The sequence below is a fragment of the Monodelphis domestica genome, chromosome 5, assembly GCF_027887165.1.
Source record: "Monodelphis domestica isolate mMonDom1 chromosome 5, mMonDom1.pri, whole genome shotgun sequence".
Taxonomy (NCBI): domain Eukaryota; kingdom Metazoa; phylum Chordata; class Mammalia; order Didelphimorphia; family Didelphidae; genus Monodelphis; species Monodelphis domestica.
Window position 1 is genome coordinate 277221107 of NC_077231.1, and position 13694 is coordinate 277234800.

Genomic DNA, 13694 nt, shown 5'->3' on the forward strand with positions numbered 1-13694 from the left:
TAAAAAATAGCGAATGTGAAGAATTCAATAGCATGGGAAGGCATCGGTATGGAATGTTGCATTTATTCTTTGACGCTATGAATATAATTTATTGGTTTTGTAGAGTCTTTTTTTTAATTTGTTATTACAAAGAAAGGCTCATTGAGTTGAGAAAGGGAACATAATATTCATGAATATGTAGAAGACATGAACAATAAACATTAAGAAAAGTAAGAAAAGAGAACAAAAGAAAATGGATTAATAAAAAGTACTGTGAAACTGCTCAATACATCAAGAACCCAATTTCACCCATTGTTTCTTTTTTCCCCCGCTTTTAAAATATATATATATATATATTTTTTTTTTTTCCCAAAGATTAGGCCTACTATCTCTCCCAGACTGGCATTATAGGGGCTACTCTCTGGGCCTAGTCTCAGTTAAATCAGCTCAGAAGCTTTGACCTGCTCTCATTCTGATCTGGACTAATTTCCCATTCTTGGTTGGCTGTTGTTCCTTGGGGTTCTCGATTCCATTTTAATGCTGAACTAAGTATATAGATAACCAGAATAGTTTGGAGTCTTGAGATCACTAGCCTTATCAGTACCTAGAATTATAGGCATGAACCACCATAGCCAGCATGAAAAACTTTAATAATAATTTGGTTTTCCATTTAAAACATCCCTAGGTTGAGATAGAGGTTAAAAGAGTCAAGGAAAAAATACTAAAGTAAATATATTGTTTATGTTCCATTCCCTTTGACAGCATGTGATACTCATTTTCTTTCCTAGAACTACATCACTTTTTCATTTTGTTACATTTTTTATAATTCTTTAGGCTTCAAAATTTCCAATTAATAAAGTTTATTCAATATTTTAAATGAAATAAAAGTAAAGCAGACAGTGCTGTAGACTATAAATTTGCTCCAAACTTGTCTAATTATATTGTGGATTTAAGACCAGTTAATTAAATCATTTCTGTTAAGCACCTAGTGGTAGTCTCTCGGTGATAGAGAATGACTATTGTCTTTGTGCATTATCATCTATTGATGTACCCTCATCATGGGTTTGAAGTCCAAAGGCTGAGGCGCAGAGCCTGTGGCACACGGGGCCTGGGACGCCAGTTGTTACGGGAGGTGCGGTTGTGGCCTGGTGTCAGCGTTCACGCACAGCAGCAAGACGTCGACGTCGCTCATCTTCAAAGGTGGCGGCGGCCTGGTGAATGTGGGTTCGCCAGCTGCTTCTGTCAGAGGCAGTGAGTTTTAGTTGCTTTGGTGTAATGCCAGCCCACTTCAAGTTGGACTTTAGCTGATCCTTGAATCTTCTCGCACCTACTATGTGTAAATTATGGTGGCACATGATATGCTATAAACAAATATTAATGCTACATATGTCCCTACCTTTCAAGGATTATGATGAAGTAACACAAATAACTATAATAGGAACTAATAATTTATAAATTAAAATGTTAAATTTTGTGTTCTGAATCTCATAAAGTAGATAAAAATGTACTCACTTGAACCTAATTTACACATTGATCATGTATTTGTAAGTAAGCTTTTTTTGATGTGTCTACTACAGTTTGGCCAGCCACCGTTAGGCTCTGTGTATAGAGGGAAAAGGTAAAATAATCCCTGCAGGGCCTATGTGACAACTGGACTTGGCCAAACCAAGATCTAACTAATAGAACATGCTGGGCCTCTAGGTAGGCAGTTATTAGTTATATTAATTGAAAGCTATCTAAAGAGACTGACCTACTGTAACATTTCAAACTCCTAATACATTATTTTAAAATTCAAGCATTAGTCTACTCAATACAGCTATAGGTATTAAAAGTGCGGAGGAAGTCAGCTTTGCCAGGCCAGTGTGCAGCTAAATTCTTAATCTTCTAGAAGCTAGCCTTGACATTTGACAGGTCCTTTCAAGCATTGTGCTTTCCCTTATTTGTTAATGCTGTATGTAGAGAAGATTCTTACTAGAGTAAGACAGATTTGTCCACAGCTCAGTAAAGTCTACGCCTCTCCACTTACCATTTCTTCTTCCCACTTTAGCCAAATTGAGTATTAATGTTAACTGGTATCACAACAGCACAGTATATGTGATGGGTCGAGTTCATCTACACAGTGTTCTTGAAGTGTATAAGAAGTGATTAACCCCAAGGAAAGAAGGCCAGCCTGAAGGCTGATTTCATAGGTAACAGGGAGGTTTGGAGTAGATAAAAGAGGGAGAGAGATGGGCCTGGTCTTTACCAACAAACTAGGCTAGACTACAGTGGGAACTCATCTTCTCTTCCCACCCTTCTGTTGGGTCTACTCTTTATGCCCCCATTTGTGGTTTTCTTGGCAAAGATAATATGAGTGCTTTACCATTTCCTTCTCCAGCTCATTTGACAGATGAGGAAACTGAGGCAAACAGGGTTAGGGGACTTACCCAATGTCCCATAGCTAGTGTCAGGTTAGATTTGAACTCAGATCTTCCTGGCTCCCAGCCTGGCACTTTATCCACTGTACCACCTAGATACCCCCCAGAAGCTGTATTTAAGCTGTATTTAACGAATGCATTGAATGGAAAGAGGCACAGTATATGCAGCGGACTTCCTTGCTCCTGGGATCATTCGTATAAAGTGCTAAACTTATTCATTCATTCTTATGTGTGCTGAATGATGAGCTTTTAAGCATCAGAACTTTTTTAACTTTGGCTTCTCAGCCCTTATACAATATCTTGCACATACTAGATACCTTGAAAATATTGATTGACTGGATGGCTTTACTAAGTGATGTGCTCATATTATGACCAAACAAGAGGTTGATGGCAGAGGCTGGCATATTGTTCTTCCCTTTATGTAGGGAACTCTTAGTTGGAGATTTCCCTCTCCTAACCAGAGATCAGCACATTCTCTGTAACTCACCCTTGCAGAGAATGTGTCAGATTTGACCACATGTCTTTGTGACTCCATTCCCAGCTCTGCCATGTTTCTTCTCACATAGTGGGCATTTAATAAATAAACTGTTAATTGGAATAAAAATAAGGAGATACTTCCTGTCTTGGTTTTTAATTGCCTAGATGTGTGTGTGTGTGTGTGTGTGTGTGTGTGTGTGTGTGTGTAATATACATGTAAAAACATCCAGATAGGCTGTTTCATCACATAAATGGCTACTTGAATATCACGTGTTGTTTTTGCCTTCATTTAAAGTCTGTAATTGATTGGTCTTAATATTTTTAAGCTTTTAGTAAAACATGGTGGAGACTTGTTTGCTGAGAATGAAAATAAAGATACTCCTTGTGACTGTGCTGAAAAGCAACACCACAAAGACCTGGCCCTCAATCTGGAGTCTCAGATGGTTTTCTCACGGGATCCAGAAGCTGAAGACATTGAAGCTGAATATGCTGCTTTGGACAAAAGAGAGGTGATACTGTTGTGATGGTTTCTTATCTTTGGTCAAATCTGAATTTTGAAACTTGTTTATCATAGATTCTTTTTATTTTTCTACATTCTTATTTGTTTTTGCTCATATGCAGAAATGACGATGACTTACTTGTATAGGCTTATTTTATATTTTGTTGAAGTTATTGTTAAATTTAATTTTTATTCTACATTGTTCTCTAAATAAACCATCATGTAAAGAATAATAGTTTCCTTCTTAGCATGATGTTTATTCTCCCATCTCATATTGTCATAGCCAGCATTTTTTAAACCATATCAGATAATGGTTGTGTCAGAAACCTGATTTTTATTGGAAAGACAACATTTCTCTAATATAGATAATGTTAACTATATTGATATATACTATTTACTTTGTTAAGGAGTGATTTGTTTATTTCTTTGCTTTTTCATTTTTTAACTTAAAAAGAGGTGTTGTATATGGTCACAAAGATTTTTCTGCATTAAAAAAAATTTTTTAATAGCAGGTAAAAATCAGTTTTCACAAATACTTTCCAACATTTTGCCTCCCCTGGTCTTTTTTCTCCCCCCCTTTTTCAGTTCAGTTGAAGTTCAATGTCATTTTCACTTTTAGTTTCTCTTTGTAACTGTCAGTCTTTGTATGTTTCTTGTAAACAACCTTTGCTAGATTCTTCTGACTCACAGTGGTCAGAGCTGGGCCTGGGTCAGGAAGACCTGAGTTCAAATATGTCCTCCTTCCTAGCCATGTGACCCTGGGCAAGTCACTAACCTTGCTTGCCTCAGTTTCCTCAATTGTAAAATGGGGGAGAATAACAGCACCTACCTTTCAGGGTTGTAAGAATCAAATTAGGCAATATTAGTAAAGGGCTTGGCACAGAGTAGGGGCCATGTAAATATTCTCTATTCTAGTTATCCTATCATTGTATGTAAGTATATCCATTCCATATTCAGTTCAGATGTTTGCATTGTGTGTTTCTTTCCACCCTCTCCTTTTAAATTTTTTTCCTCTTTGCTCTTCCTTTTGCCTGACACTTGTCATCTAGGCAGGAGATGGTTTGCTACTTCTGGGTGATATCTCCTCTGATATCCAATGTGCCCCTAATCCCAGGTTTTTACTCTGTTCCTTCTTTTTTATTCTGCTCTTCACATTCTTTCTCTCTTAAACTTCTCTCTATCCCTGTCTTGTCCTTGTTCCTTTCTCCTTCCCTTTGGAGTTTAATATCTTTCTCTGTTGCAGTCTCTATGTGTGTTAGTAGGTTTGCTGATTCTCTCTCTCATGGTTTACTGGATTAGGCTAGTTGAGCTAATCTGCCCTGGGCTAAACCTTTGGTATAGCTCACTTTGGAGACCTGAAGGTGGTCATCCAGATAGATGACCCCTTGTCCTCCCTACCATCTGTTGTTGGGGCATGAGACCTCAAGGAGTGTCTCTGAGGTGCTCCTCTGCCAGTGCATCCCAGGGTCCCAACATCATCATATAAAGGAGATGCTTAGTGCTGTAAATATTATCGATTTTGAGGGCCTTTGGAGAACTGTCCCCAACCCCACACACAAACAGACACACACTGAAACTGCTTTGGAGTTTTCACTATGCGCTCACTGCTTAGTTGTATAATAGATCAGTTTTAGAAAGGAAAGACCACCTTTATTTTAATTATTGGTACAAAATGCTATACTAAATGCTATAGGTTACCTGCAATTTAGTGAACTGAAGCAGATTACCCAGAATAATTTTAGTTCTTGCAGAAAGCCTCATTCACGATGAGTGAGAATGCTCTAAATCTGCAGGAAAAAAATCTTTTTTTTTGACACGCTTTCTACCTCAAGAGCCTTCTTTTCAACCTTATTCTTATAAAGGTCTATCATTTGAAAATGCGTTGTTTTTTTTTAAAGCTACGCTATTCTAAATGCTTTGGAATTTGATTCCCTTTAAATATATCTAAAAAATCTTGGGGTGGGAAAATGGGAGTGTGCTAGGATAGTTTATGGATTCCAAATCCTCTACAAACATTCTATCAAGGCTTCAAAGAGATGTGCCACTCTAAAATGAAATAGGGGAGGTTCAAGGTGGTGGCTCAGAGCAACAAAAACTGAAACTGCTCTGATCAACCTTCCATACCAATCTTTAAAAAGCACCTCAAAAAGAAAGGAACCCAGGGGGCAGCTGGGTAGCTCAGTGGATTGAGAGCCAGGCCTAGAGACGGGAGGTCCTAGGTTCAAACCTGGCCTCAGACACTTCCCAGCTGTGTGACCCTGGGCAAGTCACTTGACTCCCATTGCCTAGCCCTTACCACTCTTCTGCCTTGGAGCCAATACACAGTATTGGCTCCAAGAAGGAAGGTAAGGGTTTTTTGAAAAAAAAAAAAAGAAAAGAAAAGAAAGGAACCCAACCTTAACTACAAGACAGAGTCACAGACCTTTCCAGCTGAACACAACTTGAAAGTCAGGCAGAAAGAGTCGATTTTTCACAGGATAAGGGAGGGACCAGAAACAAAACTGCACACAGAGAACTCCCCATCCTTTCTTTTACTTTATCCCTTCCACCACTCCTTTTAATTCTAGTTAATTAATTGTTAATTCCTGTTTTTCCTGTATATATTTGCATGTTGTCTCCCCTACTAGATTGTAAATTCCTTGGCTATAGAGATTATCTTTTGCTTCTTTGTATTTCCAGAGCTTGGTCACATTACTGACATAGTAGGTACTTTATGTTTATTTATTGATTTCCATTAATTCCATCTCCTCTGTTTTATTCCTCTATTTTTCAATAGCTTCTCACTTCTTCCTAAACACGTACATACTTCTTTTTCATCCTTTTAAAAACAACAATAAAATAAACCTCCACTTCATTCTTCTGTCCCTTCGGAGTTACTAACCTTAACAACTCTTCTATTTCACAGTCAAACTCATAGAAAAAACTTCCACTTACTAAACTCTCCGTAATCAAACCCAGACTTTTGACTTTACCACATAAGTCACATTCTTTGAAGTTACCAATGATTTCTTTCTTTTTTTCCCCCCATTTGAATTAGTTTATTTAGTCAATTTAGAACATTATTCCTTGGTTACAGTAATTACATTGTTTCCCTCCCTCCCCTCCACTGACCCTTCCCACAGCCAATGCACAATTTCATTGGGTATTACTTGTGTCCTTGATCAGAACCTATTTCCATGTTGTTGTTTGCAATAGGATGTTCATTTAGTCTACATCCCCAACCATATTCCTTCGACCCATGCATTCATGCAGCTGTTTTTCTTTGGTGTTTTTACTCCCACAGTGTTTCCTCTGGATGTGGATAGTGGTTTTTCTCATAGATTCCTCCAAGTTGTTCACGTTCACTGCATTGCCACTAATGGAGAAGTCCTTTACATTCGATTGTACCACAATGTATCAGTCTCTTTGTACAAAGTTCTCCTGGTTCTGCTCCTCTCGCTCTATATCACTTCCTGGAGGTTGTTCCAGTCTCCATGGAATTCCTCCACTTTATTATTCCTTTTAGCACAATAGTATTCCATCACTAACAGATACCACAATTTGTTCAGCCATTCCCCAATTGAAGGGCATCCCTTCATTTTCCAATTTTTTTTTGCCACCACGAGAGCAGCTATGAATATTCTTGTACAAGTCTTTTTCCTTATTATCACTTTGGGGTATAAACCTAGCAGTGCTATGGCTGGATCAAAGGGCAGACAGTATTTTAGCACCCTTTGGGCATAGTTCCAAATTGCCCTCCAGAATGGTTAGATCAGTTCACAACTCCACCAGCAATGAATTAATGTCCCCACTTTGCCACATCCCCTCCAGCATTCATTACTTTCCTTCACTGTCATGTTAGCGAGTCTGCTAGGTGTGAGGTGATACCTCAGAGTTGTTTTGATTTGCATCTCTCTGATTATAAGAGATTTAGAGCACTTTTTCATGTGCTTATTAATAGTTTTGATTTCTTTAACTGAAAATTGCCTGTTCATGTCCCTTGCCCATTTATCAATTGGAGAATGGATTGATTTTTTGTACAATTGGTTTAGCTCTTTATAAATTATATCATAATGATATTATGATATTATATAGTATAATCTTATAATAATATAATCTATAAAATATATATCTATAATCTTATAATCATAAATTTATTCTCAGCTCAAAAGGGTTATCATGAAGTCTAAATAGAACAACATGTAAAGCACTTCTCTAAGCATAAAATGCTTCATACAGTTTGGCTCTTAGAACTACTATCAGTATGACTCTTGCTATTGCCATTATTACTCCTCCCTTATATAGTACCAATTATGTTTTCCTCCTGCACAATTTCTTATTGCCACTTTATGAGGATATTACCCCATCCCCACCCCCTTTGTCTTTTGTATCTCTGTCTCCCACTTCTATGCATAGTGTTGTCTCCTCTAGGGTTCATTGTCTTTCCATCATTTTGAATTACAAGTTCTTCATAGGAGCAACAGTTTCCGTTCTACATGGACATAAGTGACATTCATGGAGATACACTCTCAGAGGAAGTCATCTCCCTCTGTGCCAACTTTCTAAGATTATACCTATTGTGAGGTTTTTATATTCCATTAATCTCTTTCCACCTTTGGAGGAGGCTTCTTTAGGGGCACCACCTTGCTCCATTGATTCCAGATCTCTTTTCTATCTTCTCACCTTCAATATCTCCTTTTGCCACCTTGCCCTTTATTTTATAGCCTCTCTTTTTGCTGGGGAACTATAGGAATTGCCTTCCTTTTCTTGTTTGACCATAGACTTAATTGATATACTTCTTCCTTCCCCTTAATCCTCTCATTTGATACATCCCTTCCTCACATTCCTCAGGTAAGTCTCACAAGAAATTGATACCCCAATAGGAAGAATGAGGTTTCACCTTTGGCATTTCAAGCCTGTTCTTCCCCTTACGACCCCTGTTTCTTTAAATTCTATTTAAATACTTTTGGGGAAGAAATACCTTTTTTCCTGTTCTTCTTGTTACTACCCTTTTCTAAGAAGCATTTTTTTCTAAGAAGTATTTTTAAAGATGGTTTGTTTTCTTTTTCACAAGTTTCTAGAGATGGTATAATTATTTCATTCTATATTCATTAGTAATATTTACCTTTTCTTGTTTTGCTGTTCTTTGAGGTGTTGTAAATCAATCTGCAGTTGTATCTTTCTGAGGAAGGACTGGAAAATTGTATATTCTCTTGGGCTTTACAGTATAAATGCAAAACAGTTGTAGTGTTTCAGCAAATAGCAAAGCTTTTTCAATCTTCAGTTAATCCACATCTGACTTAGCTATGATTCTCTTCTTTTCACAGCCATATGAAGGATTAAGACCACAGGATCTTCGAAGACTAAAAGATATGTTGATAGTTGAATCTGCTGACATGCTTCAAGCCCCATTATTCACTGCAGAGGCTTTACTCAGAGCTCATGGTAATGACAAACCTAGAAGCTTCCAGATGTTTTCAGTACTTCTGTGAAAACACAAGTAAAGATAAATATACATGCATATTTTTTATGTTTACTTGAAGGATATAAAGTTTTAGGTAATGGCTCAATCAAGGAACCAGCAAGTATTGATTATGTTATAAATTCAAATGAGGAGAATAGAACAGTAGACTTAAGATTTTCTGGTTTGTAATCTGCTTTCATATTGCTGACAATGCCACATTTTAGCAAAGTGTATGGTTTAAACACAGTTTTGAAAATCGTTTCCAGTCTAGTCTCTCATTTTTTGGCATTGCCTTCCAACTGGAAAATGTTGGTGACTTATCAAAGTATCTCATTAAAATTTTTAAAGAAAATAGTTTCACAGGTGTATTTTATTTTATGTGAACTTTTACCTTTCTCTAAGTAATAATCATAGTAACTAGAATTTAATAGAGCTTTAAGATATACAAAATCTTTACATGCATTCTCACTTGAACCATATAGATACTATAAATATTATCCATATATATATGTAAGAAGAAACATAGTGACAGAATAAGTTACTTTCCCATGGTCACACAGCTACAAAGCATAGAACTGGGATTTCAACTCAGGTCTCTTGTTTAGAGTTCTTTTTTTTCTATTTATTTTTTAATCATTTTACTTTTTAAATATTTTTCCATGTTTACATGATTTATTTTCTTTCCCTCTCCCCTCCCAAAGCTGATAAGCAATTTCATTTGGTTGTACAAATGTTGTCACTTGATACCTATTTCCATATTATTCATTTTTGTTATGGACCAGTTTTTTAAAACCTACACCCCAAATCACATATCCATATATACATGTGATAAGGGATGTCATATGTTTTGCTTTTGCATTTCTACTCCCATAGTTTTTTCTCTCAATATGGATAGCATTCTTTTACATAAGTCCCTCAGAAGTGTCCTGCCTTGTTGCATTGCTACTAGTAATTGGATTGTTCTACAGTGTTTTACTTTCTGTGTTCAGTGTTCTTCTGGTTCTGCTCATTTTGCTCTGCATCAGTTCATTGAGGTCCTCCCAGTCCATATGGAAAGCCTCCTAGAGTTCTAATACCCCTTTTACAACATCATATCAGGATTTAAAGCTTGAAATTATTTTAATGATCCTTAAGTCCAACTTTCTTAATTTTACATGTTAAAAAAAAAACTGAGTGATAGGATAAATGAGTTAACTAGGGTTCAAGTTTTATCAGAAATAACCTTTTTTTGTGTTATGGACCACTTTGGCACTCTGGTGAAGCCTTATGGACACCTCAGAATAGTTCTTTCAAATAAATAAATGAAGAAATTGCTAAATTTCAGATACATAGTAAAAATAAAGATACAGTTTCCCCCACCCAAATTTTTGGCCCCACTGAAATTTGTCCTCGGGCCCAAAGTTAAAAGCTCCAAGGGTAGAGTATGGACTTCTGGTGTCATTGACACAGAGAATGACCATAGAAAATAAGGCTGAATGGTAAGACAGAAGACATTTGGTGCCATGCTGTGTAGTTTAAGCAATGTGGAGATAGTAATGGTTTTTTAGAAGTTTAGTTATGATCTCAAATCTATACATTTGAAAGATGAATCAATGGATTAAAAGCAAATTATTTATATGAATAATTATAGTTTATATTTCCATGTTGATTTTCAGATGTTTGCCTTTCACCAAATTTTAGAGATATGGCTTATGAAAAAAGTCACATGAAATTTCATAATAGTTTTGTGACTTCAAGTTTACTTCTGATCATGTTCTATCTCCGAACAATTTTACATGCTTTATTTAACATTTGCCATCGAAGTGCCATTGCAGTTAAGCAAAATATGAATGAGATTGATTATTTTTATGAATACAAATGCTTGCAACTCTCATAGATAAAAGGTTTGAAGAGATGAAAATTACATTGTCCTTGAACCTTCAAGGGTCTCATTTATAGAGCATATAATTAGATAAGAAAATTTTCTCTGTTAGGTTGTATCATTTTGCAACTTCAATAGATTTTCAAAGCTTGCGGCTTACTTGAGACTAGCAAAGCTATTCAGCTATCAAACCTATTAAAACAATTATATAGCCATATTTAGGAAACTGAACTAGTGTCTGAATTTTTTTTTTATCTTTCTATTACAAATATATGCCAAACAAGGTGTTATAGTGTGTAATATTTTTCTTGAAGGACTTTCATGAGAAAAATGCTCATATATAGTAAGATTTTTATTTTGTTATATCAAAATTATAATTTTAATGTTGTTTGAGCCTAGAATTTTGTCAATTTCAAGAGAACTTAGAGAAAATTAGGTGTGCTTGATATTTTGTATTACAGTATCTCCAAAGATCCATATTTTCATGTTTATAATTCATTCACCAGCAATGATTATAATCTTTGAACATTGATATAAAAGATTGTGATGAGTTATGGTTAAAAAAAAAATTGATCACCTGATGACCAGCCTTCTAAAGATAATGCCTTATTGAATTTATCTGAAATAGACCTTGGGTCTCAGTTTATTTTCAAACTCATCCTTGATACATGTGGGTTATGAATATAAAGTCATTGCATTTGTGTGTGTGTGTGTGTGTGTGTGTGTGTGTGTGTGTTTTCATAGAAGGTGACTTTTCAAGTGTCACTATATCTAATGCCCCAGAACTAAATCCTTTAAATGATTTTATGTCCTTTTCATCTGCATTTAGGGTCATTATATATTTAGAAATGGAAGGTACCTATCTTAAAGGTCATCTAATCTATTTTTCCCATTTCCCATTTCTGATTTATAGTTTATTATCCATGAGTAGACTCATCTTTGGAGAGATGACATGATTTAGTGAAGTTATTTCTGTGTCTTTTTTAACTATAAATCTTAATTGTCAAATATGGTCCTCCCAGTCCATATGGAAAGCCTCCTAGAGTTCTAATACCCCTTCTACAACATCATATCAGGATTTAAAGCTTGAAATTATTTTAATGATCCATGAGTCCAACTTTCTTAATTTTACATGTTTCTCTTCTCCCCTCCTCAGAGGTTTTACAAATCTCTCTAGGAAGACCTCCTGGATGCCCTTTACTTTTGCCTTTCCTTTGCCTCTTCCTATCAACCCCAGCATTGTGCTCCAATTGTGAAGGGTTTTTCCTTCCTCTTAAGAGTATTCCTTTTCTTTTCCTTTTCCTTAGTCTCTGAAAATAACCAAAACAATAAAATCACACCCAGACCATGGACTAATTTCTTTACTTCTTCTTTGACCATTTAAAAGTAGTAAAAAATTATGTAGAAAATTGCCACAACATTATCTAATCAGGCAATGACTACTAGAAAAGGTCTCATGTTAACAGTTTAGTTTGTCTATAGTGCTCTTTCATGCCTATCACACAATGTAAGAGAAGAGAAGAGAGATTTTACATGGACAAGAGAGATCTCTTGAAGGGACCTGTTGAAAGAAGAGCGGGGCAAGGGAAGGCAAAAACAGAGATCTAAGAAAGGAACAGAGGCTGTGAGATCCAATAGACAAGTTACTTCTGGCATGGGAAAGGAAACTTTGGAGGTCAACTGTCCTCCCTGAACCCCTGAATACCTCGAATCAAACCCTTCATGACAGCAGTTTAAAGTTCTCATTGGGGCTATGGATTGGGACTTTTTGAAGAGAGCCATCTATAGATCCTTAATCTTTCTGTCTCTCTCTCCCTTACTATCCCTGGACTCCTATATTCAAGATTAGTCAGCTTAAGAGTAGGGACTAAAGACACTTGGCAAGAAAGAGTGATCAAGACTGAGAATCCTTTGGAGTGCTAATTTGCCAGAGAGGGTAACTGTAGGGTTTCCCTATTTACCCACTTCTCTACCTGATATCCCTGATACCTCTTCCCTGTTTGACCCCAATAAATCACCTGTTATTTAAAAATTAGGTCTGGGTCAATCTCTTAACATCATATTTAAAGGTGATTGAAGATTTGGGGGGAGGGTCACACCTCTCCCCAAAGAGGGGTTGACTTCTAGGTCACAGGGATTCAAGATTGCCTAACCCAAGGAATTGACATCTCTCCTTGACAATTGGGTAGCCCTAAAATCCTGAAAGGAATTGACAATTGATGTCCCTGTGGGAAGCAGAGGCAAAAGAAATCATCTTGGCTCTCAAGGCTCCTCAGAGAGGGGCATCTTGTCAGTTCACTAAGGTTTCCCTCTCTAGTCCCCTGTTATCCCTCTCCCAGAAATCAGTCTCTGGGGAGACATATTTCCCTTTCAAGGAAACAGTATTTGGCTATCTCCCCTCAGAAGGAAGGGAAGAGGAGAAGGATCTCCTTACTCCTCTTGACCCCATTCCCTCTTTCTCTCCATCATCCTAATCTCTACATTACAATACTAGTCCAAATGTTGTAGAAAATGTTATCAGTAATTAAATGAAAATTCTCCACTAATCTTGTTGTTGCCATTATGTAGAGTTAAATTATCAGATTTTTTCCATCAGCATTTTAAAATGTTTTTACTTTGCCACCTCAAAAATTTTCATCGTTGGAAGATAATTTTTTTTAATATATTTTAAAGAGGATTGGGTTGGATTTTCATGTGGAACCTAATAATTTTTTCTATATTAATGTTATATATCAGCTGATTGAGGCTGTTTTTCCATCATCCTTTAATAGAGGTAAGCTGTGATTCTAGAAGGAATTTGCAGCATCCTAAAGTTTAAAAGCCCTAATGCATTTGTTAATAATGTCTTATCTCAAATAAATGAAGAGCTGAAATTGGATTCTGAATCTGCATGGCCAGAGGATTACATGAATTCCATAATTGACTTAAATGAGTAAATCACCTCTTTGTTTCTGTGATTGAAAGGGAATTGGCATGGGAGGCCAAATTGTGGCAACTAAAGGAATTCAAGTTCCATCA

At 36.4% G+C, this 13694-nt stretch overlaps 1 protein-coding gene across 7 annotated transcripts in view; it reads left to right on the forward strand.

Annotated features, from left to right (window-relative positions):
• Window positions 1-13694, forward strand: part of ANKIB1 (ankyrin repeat and IBR domain containing 1) — a 136335-nt gene that overhangs the window by 73975 nt on the left and 48666 nt on the right. For all 7 annotated transcript variants that reach the window (XM_016426404.2, XM_056800188.1, XM_056800189.1 and 4 more), the window contains 2 exons: window positions 3200-3382; window positions 8679-8796. In XM_016426404.2, coding sequence (XP_016281890.2) covers window positions 3200-3382; window positions 8679-8796 — 301 coding nt within the window. The remainder of the gene's footprint in view (window positions 1-3199; window positions 3383-8678; window positions 8797-13694) is intronic.